General features: G+C 52.9%; 1 protein-coding gene across 1 annotated transcript in view; it reads right to left on the bottom strand.

Annotated features, from left to right (window-relative positions):
* Window positions 1-14,170, bottom strand: part of BCAS4 (breast carcinoma amplified sequence 4) — a 51,444-nt gene that overhangs the window by 15,151 nt on the left and 22,123 nt on the right. The window contains exons 3-4 of the mRNA XM_087818629.1: window positions 13,287-13,388; window positions 6,914-7,054 (exon numbers count right to left, since the gene is read on the bottom strand). Coding sequence (XP_087674755.1) covers window positions 6,914-7,054; window positions 13,287-13,388 — 243 coding nt within the window. The remainder of the gene's footprint in view (window positions 1-6,913; window positions 7,055-13,286; window positions 13,389-14,170) is intronic.

Raw genomic sequence — 14,170 nt, 5'->3', positions numbered from 1 at the left:
AGGTGAAAACACAGCGACTCCCAGGGGAATGAACAGGGGCTTGGGAGGCCCAGAGGAATGCTGCCTGGGGGAATCCAGGTGGCTTCTCAGAGGTGGCGACATTCCTTTGGGCCTTGAGCAATGAATAAACATTTCCAGGCAGGGAGCAGGGAGGTTATTCTAGGCAGGGGACCAGCATGTGCAAAGGCCACAGAGAGTGTCCACCAGCCCCAGGGATGACAGCCCCTGGTCTGAGAGCGCTGCTGTCACAGTGATGCCCCCAATGGTGACTGGGAAAGGGTGCATTGAGTGTGTCCCACCAACCAGGGAGAAGCTGGGATGCTCCCATGTAGGCCTCAACAAACCACCCCCCTAAATAAAAACCCCTTGTCAAAAGGAACTTTCTCCCCACACACCCTCAAAACCTCAACAAGAATGAATGCAATGTTTAAAAATATATATATATGGTTCCCAAACCAGCCTGCCGGGAGCCCCCTGTCCTCCCCAGCACGTATAACATCGAACACCCAGTCCCAGAGATGGGTTAACTGTGGGTGCTGAGGAACCCCCTGGGAGCCAGCTCAGGGGGGCTGCTCAGGGGACTGGGGGCAGCGCCACTCAGCCCTCCATGGTCGCGTTAATATTTGCCATCTGCTCATGTTGCACTTTCACCGCAAGGGATGACGGGGCAGGAGGAGGAGAGGCGGCTCCGGGCCGGGAGAAGGCGCCACGGAGCCCGGCTGCCTTTGTGTCGGTGCCTCGCTGGCCTCCACGCAGATAAAGCCCAGCCGGCGGCCTCCTTCCGGAGCCACCCTCCAGGGGGACTGGGGGGGAGGGGGCCCGGCGGGCTGCGCCTCCCCCTCTCCTCCCTCCCCCTCCCCGCTGGGCTGGGCGGGTGGGGAGGGAGCTGGGGGGGCATGAAGGGGGAGGGGAGGAGAGGAGACACCCAACCTGGCACTGACGACTCCTGCAGGCCGGCCTGGGCAGGGCAGCTCCCGCGGCCTCCATTACCTCCATGAGAGCCCATGAGGCAGCCCCAAGCTGCAGGGAGAGGAAGGCGGGGGCACCTCCCAGCTCTCCACTGCCTGCGGCCAGCCTCTGGAGAAGCCTGGGGCGGCCATTAAGGGCCATGGAAGCCCTACGAGCATCCATTGGTTCATATTTCATGCACACCTACTATGTGCTCAACCTGGGTAGGAAACTCAAATGCCCACAGTCGGGAACTGAGAATGGATCACTTGGGCCAGATGGTGGCTTGGCAGGGATGCTGCTCAGGGGCCCAGACCTCTGCTTTTTCAAGAGAAACCAGAAGTACAAATTCTTATGTAAAATTTGTTTTAATCACTGGCCATGAATTCAAATTAAATGCATACATATACCAAGCTGGCCAAAGACTATATGTTAATCGGGTAGATTTGGCCCAAAGATCTCCAGTTTGCAACCTTCGCCACTGAGGCTATAGTTCCTGCCTTTGGAAGATCACAGAGGGAGGGGGGAGACACAATGAACCAAGTTAAAGCTGGATCAAAGCCTCGACCTGCCACTTATGCTGTGTGACCCTGAGCAAGTGAACAGCCCTCTCTAAGCCTCAGGTTCCTTCCTCATGAACTGGAAGAATAACATCTATCTGTGGGCTTGTTATGGGACGCTGGCACAGAAAGCCCTTCATGTACATGCTCTATATAACTACAATAGTTGGGGTAATAGTAGATGCTCAATAAAACTGGGCTGTTAGTCATGCTGCTGCTAAAAGCTAAAGGCCCCTGCTGGGGTTGGTGCAAAGAAGCGAAGGGGCTGTCTCTCCACTCTCCCCTTGGCCCCAAAAACCTCTGAAGGGGTGGGGCCTATGGGGTACAGACCATCAGCCTAAAATCCAGAGCTGGGAGTGTGCTGGGTGTGACACAAAGGTGCAACAGATTTGTCCCAATGTTTAACATTCGGTGGGGGGGCAGATGTACAGCTTTTCCCCCCAAATAGGAAAATCTGGCTATCCCAGATTTTCCTTACTGTAAGGCTGCTGCTGGGCCATGTCCACTTCGCTAGGTGAGGCCTGGGCTCTGCAATTCACCACACTCCCCACCACTCCCTACTGTGTCACACCTGGCACACTCATTTTCGTTACCAGATTGCCCTGCAGGTGTTTGTGGGGGGAACAGGTGGGCCAGGCAGGTCCAAGTCCAGGCCAAGCCACAAACCCCCGTCAGCCTGGACTCTGTGTGGGTGTCAGGACATGGCCCCAGGTGGTTTTGCTATTAGCCAGAAAGCATTCCTTGGAAAGCACCACTTTATCCATTGGAAAATTAATCAAAATGACACCTCGCGAGCAAGATGTTTTGGTTTGGCAGAAAACAAAGTGGTTCACAACAAATCAGAGAGGCTGCTCTGCGCCCCTGGGCCGACAAGACCAAGCAAGGGCCAGGGATGGTTAGCAGTACACCCATGGCAGCCACAGGGCCATGACCAGGCCTGGTCCCCCGGGCCCTTCTAAGGACTGCGGCTGGTGTGACTAACTCCATCTCACATTTTCACTTCTGCAAACAACCTCCAGATGCCACGGGCCCTCTGTGCAGGCGCTGGGCTGATAGCCACCTTGTCAGGCAGGGTTTCAGGGACTTAGACACTTAGCAGGAGACCTGGGCCCCTCACCTGGAGCCTCTTTTCTCTCTGCCAATTGGATGAGGGTCCTGCGGCCTCACCATGCGAGGACTGCAGTGAGCTCAGATGCCCAGGATCTGTTTCCAGGCTGAGGGAACGCATTCCTGATGACTGAGCTCTGAAACCCGGGGGCCCGAGTGCCCTGCTCAGCTCTTGTGTTCAAGTCTCAACAAGACATCGCCACCCCTGGATGTCAGCCTTAGCTCAAGGCCTGTTAATTTTTTCAGGCAAAGCAAATTTGACCAAGTCACCCCCCTCCTATGTACCCTTCCATGGCTCCCCATTGCCCTTATGGTACTCTTAAGTTCCTCTGTGTGGCCTGAGGCCCTGACCTCCACTCTCCTCGTGCTCACTGGGCCAACCCGCCCTAGCCTTCCTGCCTTCCTGCCTTCCTGCTTTCCTGAAGCGCATGCTGGGTCCCACCCCACAGCCTTTGCGCCTGTGGTTCCCTCTGCTGGGAGCACCCTTTCTTCTGACCTCAGACGGACTCTTATTCATCATCCAGGTCTCAGCTGACATGGCCCTTCCTCCAAGGCCATCCCTGACCCCTCAGAGCAAGCCAGGGCCCCATTCAGAAACGACTATCTACTGAATTTGCTTAGGATTTGGTGACTGTCTGTACTCACCCACTAGACACAGCTTCCCGAGGTCAGAGATCACACCTCTTCCCCCAGGCAGTCTGGGATACAGCTGAGAATGCGGGTTCATAAGCTCATGCCCAGCTGTGTGACCTGGGTAACCTCTCTGTGCCTCAGTTAGCTCACCTGTAAAATGGGGAGATAAACAGCTCCTCCCCTGTGGGTGTTGCAGTGAGAACAGGGCCTGGTTCTGCAGGCTGGCTCTGTGTCACCACCGCACCTGCTCGCCGCACAGCAATGCAGCAGTCTGTCCTGCACCAGGACGTTACTTACGAGCAGGGCTGGCTTTTCAGATCCACCAATGCTCAGAACCCTCACTTGAAGACTTCCGAGTCTTCTCTTCCTTTTTATTCCTGCTGCTCTTGCTGAGGCCCCATAACTGCATCAAATCCAAGCCAGTTTTCCAGCGGGCATAGGATTGTGCCCATGTTAGCTCACAGTTAAGCTATCTGAGGCTTACAGTGGCTCTGCCATCTGCCCACAGTCACAGAGCTAAAAAATGCCACAGTGAAAGAGGAACGATTCTTAGTTAAATCTTGGAATGTTATAAGGATCAAAGTTCCATATTTTCTTGCTGCACTACAGAAAGGAAAAGTTTTTTATTATACTTTTAGTTAGAAAAGCAAGGATCAATTTTCTCCCCACTCCCCCAAAAGGCCCCCATCCGGCTTCAGAATAAAAGCTGAGAGCCCTCCTTCTTGGGCCCTGTGAAGGGCACCCCTCCTCTCCCCTGACTCTGGGAAGGCCATGGGGGCAGCGATGGGTGGCTCACGCCACAGGGACAGGACCCCTCGCCAACATTCCCATGACCCCAGGCGAGGCCCAAGAGCCCCCGTCCCACGCCAGCCTCCACTCCACAGACCCTCAGAGGGCGGACGGGGTCAGGAGGTGGAGCCTGGGGCTGTGAGGAGCAGCCTCTCACTGCTGCAGGGGAAGAGGCCAGTGTGGACTCTCTGAGGGTGACAGTGGTCGAGGAAGGGCAGTGTCCACCTTGCGCTGAGAGGAGGGCGCTGAGAGGAGCTGACTTGGGACATGAAATCCTGGCTTGGGGGAAATCCAGATGGAAGAAACGGAGAATCATCCGGGCATTCTGCAAGGACCCCGCCCCCAGGCAGCAGTTCGGTGGTCGGGACGAGACACGCAAAGACCTGGCAGAGCCAAGCAGGGCAGAGCACCAGCCTGGGTCCAGGCCTCACAGGTTTGAATCCCAGCCCCACCACTTTGGGTAGGCAAGCAATTCAACCCTTCAGTGCCTTAGCTTCCCCATCTGTAAAATAGGGACAATGACCAGACCTACCTCACAGGGTGGGATGTGAGGTCCCTGCAGAGTCAGGTCCCCAACACAAGCCATGATGACCATTATCCAAGAAGGGCCCCTCAGCTTGCACCCTGGGGGCAGGTGCAGCCCTAGACACCCTTGGGACTGAGCTCGGGTGCGTGTGTGTACACTGCTCACCTGCACTGCCTGCCCCAGACAAAGGCCTCCTGGGGCCAAGATCAACATGCTGGGGGTGAGGAATGACTCACCACCCCTGGGCTGCGACAAATTTCCTGGAACAAGTCACCACAGGTAGGCCTGGGGGCCCCGAGTCTGGCAGAGATGAGAAGGTGCAGGTCCCAGCACGCTCAGCCACACCCTGGTGGGATCCTGCCGAAGGAGTGGGCAGGGAAACCCCAGTTTTGGAGCTTCACAGGCCTGAGTTCCAACCCCAGCCCTGACCTCAGACACGTGTCTCTCCCTCTCCGGGTCTTAGTCTCTGCCTCTAAATGGGGACACTAGTGCCAACCATATGGGGACAACTGTATGGATTTATAGACAAAAGCTGTAAAGTGCAGAAACCAAGGGTCGGCAGGCCACAGGCAGCCAAGGTCCTCTGATCTTCCTCCCCCAATGTGCGTCTATGTGATTGGGGTGCTCCTGGTCACCCAGGAAGAGTTACCATAACTTCAGGGAGAGGAAGACAAAGGAAGCAGCTTATGATTTCATTGTCATTGGAAGGCAGATTGGACTTTACTGGAGTATGAGCAATCCCAGAAGGCTTCTCAGAAGAGGTGACATTAACTTGGGTTGTGAAAGATTAATAGAAGTTTCTAGACCATGACATCTGTGAGGCTACTGCCTAGCTGTTACCGGCCTTGGCAAAGTCATTCACCTGGAGGCACGCAGGTGTAAGGCAAAATGGAGCAGTGGGATCCTGGCAGGGACTAAAGAGTGGATGCCTAGTCAGGCATCCCAAGATATGCTGCTTAAGTAACATTGCCTGGACAAATAAAATGAATTCACATGGGCCAAATTCTGTCCATGGGCTGCAAGACTGCAACCCCTAAAACTTTCCAAACTTCTGTTTCCCCGTCTATGAAATGGGGATAATGCCAATACCCAGAGGGCGTGATGATCGGGAAAGGTAAACGGGTCAGCATACATGAAATGCCTAAGGCAGTGCCCGGCACACCGTAAACACTCGGTATATGCCCCTTGGGGGTAACACAACGTGGAGATGTGGGGGCAGGCAGGAGGCACAGGGGAACAGAGGAGCAGAGGGGGGCCCATAGGCAGACCTTAAAGAACAGTGAGAGATCCCACCGGGGGCAGGACAGGGCGGCCAGCTGGGTAGACACCTTTCCTGTGAAGGTCAAGGCCCCAATCAACCAGGGCTCCAATCCAGACTTGTCACACCAGGCTCTGTGGCCTCAGGCAAGTCCCTTCACTTCCCTGGGCCTCAGTCTCTTCTATAAAATGGGGGTAATGATAAAAGTACCTTCTTCCAAAGACTGGTGTGAGAATTAGATGCCATATAGAACAGCAAAAGCACTTGAAACAGACCTAGCATAAGTCATTGTTTAACGAGCAAGTCCAATCCAGGGCAGGGTTTCCCACTCAGCATTACTGACAGAGCCAGATCATTCTCTGTTGGGGGCTTTGTAGGGTGTTTAATAGCATCCCTGGTTTCTAACATTAGATGCCAGTAGCAGCCCTCACCGCCAGCTGACAACCCAAATGTCTCTGGACATTGCCCAGTGTCCCCTGGACTAGGGAACACTGACAAGTTGGAAAGACAGAGATATCTTAAACCCAGAAGGTCTCAATGGCAGGATGAGTCTCACCTCAGTTTTTCCATCAGTAAATCCTTCCTTCCTTATGGGGTCACAGGGAGGATCCCAGGAAAGCAGAGAAGGCGGAAGGAGAGGCCTTTACAAGTTGCAAAGGCCACACACAGGCTGGACACCCCTCCACGGTCCCCAGCCCCTCTGGTCTGCTGGAGGCCAGCTGTGCCTTGGGAAGGAGGACCCCACCTGAATTCTGGGTGCTGCTCTGAGCATGTCCTTAGGTTTGTAAGGACAGGACAGGAGGCAGGGTCCGTTTCTGCTCACTATGGTACGCCCAGGTGAACAACTGTTCAGCAAACAGCAGGCGCTCAATAAATGGTGGATGAATAAGCAGTGGTCACAGCCATGAAGCTCAAAGCTCAGAGGGGCCTGAGTTAGGGGCTGAGACACAGGACCACCTGGGCCAGCCCTCTCCCGGGCCAGCCAGACACTGTTTCCTGTCTACAGAAATGAGACATGCCCCTTGACCTCCCATTTCCTGAGCCCCTCTCCCACTCCAGGGCCTGGGAGGAGGGAGGTGGGGAGATACTCACGTTCCTGAAGGAGGGGAGCCCCCTGGAGCCCAGCCACCTCCACCTCCGCAGGGCCTGGGAGAAGGCCCCATGGTCCCGCTCGGCCCGGAGCACGTGGTCTTCCAGGAAGGAGACGTGATGTCCCACCATCTTGACGAAGGCCTGGTGGAGAGAGGGGAGAGGGGGATGCCACATCTGGCCTGGATTGGAGCACATTCCTAGCTGCACTCCCCTGGCCAGCGGGGAGGACTGACCCACAGTCACTGCCACCAGCGGCTCCCGGAGAGGTCAGGCCTACTTAGCTGGGAGGTCACCTTCAGGAACCCTGGCAATAACAGCAACACCTCCCACTGCTAACCAGCCTTGGCCAAGCCCCTACTTGTGCCCTCCCATATTCTCCCCAAAGGGACCCTATTTTTAGCCTCTGTTTTACAGAGGAGGCAAACCAAGGCTCAGAGTCACCTGCCCAAAGTCACAGAGCTCTCTCCAGGCCTCCCTCTCCAAAGGGCCTTTGCACGAGCTCTCTCCAGGCCTCTCTCTCCACAGGGCCTTTGCACGAGCTCTCTGCAGGCCGCAGTGCCCTTCTCTCCATTCCTGATGGATGGATGCTGTTCATCTTTCTAGCCCTTGATCGACTGTCCCTCCACAGAGAGGTCTTCCCTGACCAGCTGATCTAACACAGCCCCCGAGTCACTGTGGAGCCAAGTGTCTTCTGAGCCCGCCTCTCCCTCTGAACTTCTTGTCCACTCACAGACCACCTTCCTCTAGAATGTGAATTCTGAAAGAGCAGGTGCTGAGTCAGTGCTGTCCGCAGGCCAAGACCGGAGACTGGTCAGCTAGAGGGGCTCAGCTGGACGGTGAGGGCATGAGTGATGCACACATGAATGAAAGAATGCATGCATGCATGCATGAGTGAATGAATCAGGGCATCCTCAGCAAAAAGACACTGGATGAGCCCAAGATGGTGGTGCTGCCGCCCTGGGGTTCTGGCAGGGGCAGAGAGCTGAAAGACTGAACAAGCCACATTAGGGGTGTGCGTGAGCGCGCGCACGTGTGCACATGCGTGCAGTGAGGGGGACAAGGGGCCACGGGCAGGAAGCTTCCCCTGACCAGGGCTCCAGCCAGCACATCTGGTTGTGAAACAGAACAAAGTCCTGCAGTCCCTTCCTCCAGCCGATTCCAATTTTATGCTCCCTGCACTAATACCAGCCTGGCTGGGAGCGAGGCCACGCGGAGGAATGCGCGCTCCCGAGGCCGACCCGCCTCCCACACGCCTGCCAGCGAGGGGAGGGCAGCCCGCGGCCAGGAAGAGGCCACACCGGCCACCGCGGCCTGCGGCCAACTGGGCAGACGCGCGTGCATCCGCACAGACGGGCTGGGGTTATGGAGTATAGGGGACTTTTATATATTTTTCTGTACAATGAAAATGTATTACTTTTATTATCAGGAGGGAGGGAGGGAGGGAAAAAGGAAGGGAGGGAGGGAAGGAGGGGAAACCCTATGGTTTGAAAATATATTTGTGAGTTCTAATGCATTTGAACACTTCTGGCAAAGCTCCAGCTACAGAGCAGGTCCCTACCTACCCAGAGAGTGCCAACAGTCAGCACTGAGGAACAATCAGGAGCACAGACTCTTGCAATGCCAGCTCCACCATTTCCTAGCTGTGTGACCTTGGGCAAATCATGTCACTTCTCTACGCCTCAGCCATTTTCTTTATAAAATGGGACTAACAACAGGACCTTCCTCCTGGGGCTGTTGTGAGGGTACAGCAAGTTCTTACGAGTAAAGCACTAAGAGTCCCTCGCTCACAGCCGGTGATCAGTAAACGTTAGTTTTTATTATTAAAATTGAGAAACAGCCAAGTTCTGGCCTGAGAGGTCACCTCATGGTTCCCAAGCTCTGCCCACCCAGTGGGTTGCTCTGATCTGAGAGCAAGCAGGGTGGTCTTGGGCTCCCTGGAGGAGTGACAAGCATCCATCCCCTCTCTCAGCCTGTGGGCAACCACCACGACAGCTTGTCCTCAGTGAGCCCCTGAATGTGCCAGGTGCTGGCCTGATAATGACTCTGTGAGGGACAAATGGCATATCCCCAATTCACAGAGGAAGAAAGTGACCCTAAGAGGAGGTGTTACCCAAGGGGCAGATCTGTGGCCCAGACGGTCAGGCTATGGAATCCATCTGCCCCATACAATGTCAGGTTCTTATAGAGTTCTAAGTTTTATTGTTCTGATGTTACATGCCACATGGTGGGAAATACGTCTTCTCCCACTGGCCTTGAAATCCATGACCCTCTTGGACTAGGTTAGTTTTCCCTCCTTTTGATAGAGACCCAGCAACAGGCCAAGAAGGGCCTCAATGGTGGAGAGACTCTAGGGCAGAGTGGGGACTGTGGCAGCCTTGAGAATCATACTCCACTGAAGGGGACAGTTGCTTCTCCACGCTGGCTGTTGGAAGTAACGGGAGGGGGCCTTGAGGTTGGTCTGCTCAGCACAGTCCTGGATCCCACTGGCATCTAAGTTTGCAATCTCTATCTAAAACTTACAGTAAATGCTGGTGGGAGTGCAAAATGTTGTAGTCACTTTGAAAAAAAGTTTGGCAGTTCCTAAAATGAGTATGACCTAGCAACTCCACTCCTAGGTATTTACCCAGGAGAAATGAAAACATACTCACATAAAAATTTAGACAGCATTATTCATAACTGCCCAAAGGTGGAACCAACCCAAGCGTCCATCAACTGATGAAGGATAAACAAACTGTGGTATATCCATACAATGGAATATTATTCAGCCATAAAAAGGGATGAAGTTCTGACACATGCTACGACATGAATTAACCTTGAAAACATTATGATATGTGAAAGCAGCCAATCGCTATAGGCCACATACTATATGATTCCATCGCTTTGAAATGTCCAGAAGAGGCCAATCCACAGATTCAGGAAGTAGGTTATTGGTTGCCTGGGGCTGGGGTTGGGGAATGATTGTTAATGGATATGGAGTTTCCTTAAGGGGTAACAAGAATGTTCTGGAATTAGATAGTGGTGATAATTACACAGCCTTGTAAATATACTAATAACCTCTGAATGGAACACTTCAAAAAGAATTATTTTGGACTTTCTCAGAGAGAGAAAAAAGTACAGTAACTATAATCCCTTTGATGAGTCCTGTTATCCTCAAAACAGGGTCCAAACTCAATGGCATGGCCCTGCATGGTCCAGCCTTACCCTTGATCTTGAGCCCTAGACCTACCCACAACTGCCTAAGAGGAAGCCTTTCTCTTTCTAACCTCTGGGCATTGGCATAAGCTGGTCCCCTCCCAGGCTCACTCCTCCATCTTTCAGGCCTTAGCGTGAACTATAAATTATAGCCCTGGGAAGCTGTCTCTGTTTTAGGCCTGGGCAGGCACCCCCTCTTCAGTTTTTTGGGGTTTTTAAAATTTTATTTTGAAAATATTACAGATGTCCCTTTTTCTCCCAAATGACCCACTCCACCCCGTCCCACCCCCCTCCCCACCATTGTCCGTGTCCTTGGGTTGTGCGTATATGCATATAAATTCTTTGGTTACTCTCTCCCCCTCCACCCACCTGCCCTCCTCCCTTCCTCTGACATTCCTCAGTCTGATCTATGCATCCATGTCATTGAATCTATTCTGTTCATCAGTTTATTAAGTTCTTTAGATTCCACGTATAAGCGAGATCATGTGATGTTTGTCTTTCTCTGCCCGGCTTATTTCACTTAGCATAATATTCTCCAGGTCCCTCCACGCTGTCCCAAAGGGTAAGAGCTCCTCCTTCTTTACAGCTGCGTAGTATTCCATGGTATGAATGTCCCACAGCTTTTTTATCCACTCATCTACCACTGGGCACTTGGGCTGTTTCCAGATCTTAGCTACTGTAAACTGCGCTGCTCTGAACACAGGGGGCCCCCTCTTCAGGTGCTCGCACAGGCGGCCTCTCTCGCCCGACCCGCTTTCTCACCCAGCACCCCGCGCAGGCCGCCAGGAGACTGGGAGCCTCGCCCCGGCCATGCTCCCAGCACTCGCCTCAGGGTAGCCCAGAGTAAGTGTTCAGCAAATGTTTGTCGGGTAAAGATCGATATGGTTTGGGTTCAAGAACCTCACTACAGTTACCCATTTTATAGTGAAATGGGGACTCAGAATTTGCTGGGGACCCACACTGGGAAGGGGTAGCCTGGGATCTGAACTGGGGCAGCAGGACCCTAGAGTAGAGATTCCCACCAGGAGCCACTTGCAACTTCTAGAGACATTTTGGTTGTCACAATGTAGTGGGGGGTGGGGGTGGGAAGATGCTACTGGCATCTCGTGGGTGGAAGCTGGGATGCCGCTGAACATCCTCTGATGCCCACAGAAAGGCCCCACCACAGAGAACTTCAGGCCCAGAGTATTAACAGCACTGAGGCTGGGCTGTCTAGAGTTGAGCTCCTGACCACAGGCAATCCTGGCTTTCCAGTGGCTTCCTGTTTCTCAGGATAAAGGCCAAAATCCTTGGATGGCAAGGCCTAGACAAGGGCTCCTGCTGCCCAATTTCTCCAGCTCTGCTCTGGTTATGTCCTGTGATCTGGGCATCCCAGGATCCTTCTGGTGTCCCCATCTCCACCCTTCCTGCCTCTGGGCCTCTGTCTGAGCTGTGGCCCTGCCCTCACCTCCCACCCGACACTGCTCCTTCCACTCTTCCGCCGGGGGCCTGTAGATTCCACTCCTCGGTCGCGACTTCCCTCCCGAGCACTCGCCTCACTCTAAGTCACCCGTGGTAACTGTGGTCAGCAGAACAACGGCCCCCAAAGATGTCCACGCCCTCATTCCTGGAACCTGTGAATATGTTACCTCGCACAGCAAAAGGGACTCTGCAGATGTGACTAAGGATCCTGAGAGGGGACAATGACTCTGGCTTCTTCAGGTGGGCCCCATGCAATCGCAGGGTCCTTAGAAGAAGGGAGCAGGAGGGTCCGAGTAGGAGAGAGACTGGAAGATGCTGGGCTGTGGGCTCTGAAGACGGAGGAAGAGGTCATGAGCTGAGACATGCAGGCTGGAAAAGGCAAAGGTATGGGTTCTCCCCTAGAGCCTCCAAAAGGAACCCCGCTGACACCTCCATTTTAGCCGGTAAGACACATTTTGGACTTTTGACCTCAGGAGCTATAAGATAATAAATTCATGTTTTAAGCCACTAATTTGAGGTAATTTGTGATGGTGGCAATAGGAAACTGCTAATGTAATGCTTTGTCGGCAAGTCTCTCTTGCTAGAACATGGCCGGGGGCTATATCTGTCTTTCGAACTGTGAGTGGCGCACAGTAGGCCTGCAATAAATGTTAGTGAACCGAATGCTAAGGAAAGAATTGGGATCGAGAGCTGTGCCGATCCAAGCAAGGCAAGAACCAGGGCTGCAAATCTTCGTGTGTTTTTCCCCTCTTTCCAACGTGTGGAATAAAATGCAAATGAATCAGCTATTCCAAGGGCAAAGTTTTAATTATAGTCCTGCCTCATCTCTGCTGACAAGAATGTTAATTCTCTGCTAACTCCAGCACTGCCTGCCATACTCCCCTCGCCTGCAGCTCGCAGGGGCCCAAATTCCCTCTGTCCAGGTGAGCACTACTACTCTGCAAGCTCCTCCCAGCCTCCTGGTCTTCTCTGTGCAAGGAGCCAAGATCCCAAGCTGAGAGCCACAGTACAATTAAGAGTTTAGGCCCCACTGGATGGAAGCTGAGTCACAGAATTAGCTGTGTGACCCTGGGTAAATTGCTTATGTCTTGGAGCTTACGCTCCTCCTCTGGGAGATGGGGCAGGGAGGGCACCAATGCTGTAGTGCAGCAAGGAGGAAAATGAGATGCCATGCAGCTTGGCCCACACAAGCAACAGATGGGGGAGAGAAGGCAGCAGTGAGGCAGTAGGGCATGGTGGGGACTGTGGTGAACTAGAAAGCACACACCTCATCTGATGGGCAGCTGCCACCAGATCTACAATTCGGCCCAGGGACTGGAAATGTCCCATTTCTCAATTTGGGTCACGTGGGAGTTTATATGTGTAAAAATTCACTGAACTGTACACTTAGATGGGTGCACTTTATATATTTATACCCTGAACAATAAATAGATGAAAGTATTTAAAGCAATGTGAGTCCAGGGTTATCAAAGCTCCTGAATTTCCAAAAGCAGTTTAACATTCAGATTTTTATAGAAAGTACCCCAATTTTAAATAGAATACTTTATATAAATTCATATTTGTCATAGTTTTAAAATACCATGTGAGTGTAGCCTCAACCCCCTGCACTAGGTCTGATGCCTGGCACTCCCAAGGTCAGATCAGTATCTCAGAAGACAGGACAGAAGAGGCAGAACCAGTCCACATATCTCACAAAGAAAGCTCATTTTCCTGGACATACCTCCAGCTGGTCGACTTTGGCGTAGATGCCACGCATTTCTGTCACCTTGGCCTTAAGGAGAGGGATGTTTTCCTCCAAGATCTGTGAAGTGTCGCTCCTGATCTGCAGAGAATAAAACAGCTCATGAGGCCCTCTGACCCATCGCCGCACCCTCCGGCCCGCCTCTGGGATCGGCCAGGGACCACAGAGGCCTTGCTGCTGGCCCAGACATGAGAGGCATCCTGCTCAGGGGCAGGCTCAGGACCAACCTAGAGTCCCGGGTGGAGACCCACACCACTGCCTCTCGGGGCCCAGCCCTATCCAGGTATTATTTATTGAACCGCAAGTTAATTGTTTTCCCCCAAAACCACCACCACCCCTAGTCCCAAACAAAATACCTTCATTTTCTTTTAAAATTAATTTATTGATTGATTAGAGAGAGAGAGAGATGGGGAGAAACATCAGCTTGTTGTTCCATTTACTTATGCATCATTGGTTGACTCTTGCATGTGCCTTGGCCGGGGACTGAACCCACAACCTCAGCATATCGGGGCGATGCTCTAACCAACTGAGCTACCCGGCCAGGGCTTCATTTTCTAAACCACTAAACTGGAGCAAAGGAAAGAGTCTAAATCTCTAAACTGAATTAGAAGTGAGCCAAGTTTTCACTGCCCTGGAATTAATAATACTAATGAGTTGATCATTAACATGAACAATGTTAATGAAAAACACAACTTGTCAGGGTGCTTCCTACGTGCGGACACTGTGCTGAGCGTCTCCCGTGCACCACGCATCTCACTTAATGCTCAATTTCTTCTGCTTGGAAGGACCCCAAAAGTGATTGTGAACTTTATGAAGCCACCACCTTCCTTTTATCACTGAAATCAGACACTTAAGCCTCCATT

Source organism: Miniopterus natalensis, chromosome 7, assembly GCF_054644295.1.
Source record: "Miniopterus natalensis isolate mMinNat1 chromosome 7, mMinNat1.hap1, whole genome shotgun sequence".
Lineage (NCBI taxonomy): Eukaryota > Metazoa > Chordata > Mammalia > Chiroptera > Miniopteridae > Miniopterus > Miniopterus natalensis.
The sequence above is the reverse complement of the archived record's forward strand: the minus strand, read 5'-3'. Positions and strand labels throughout refer to the sequence as shown.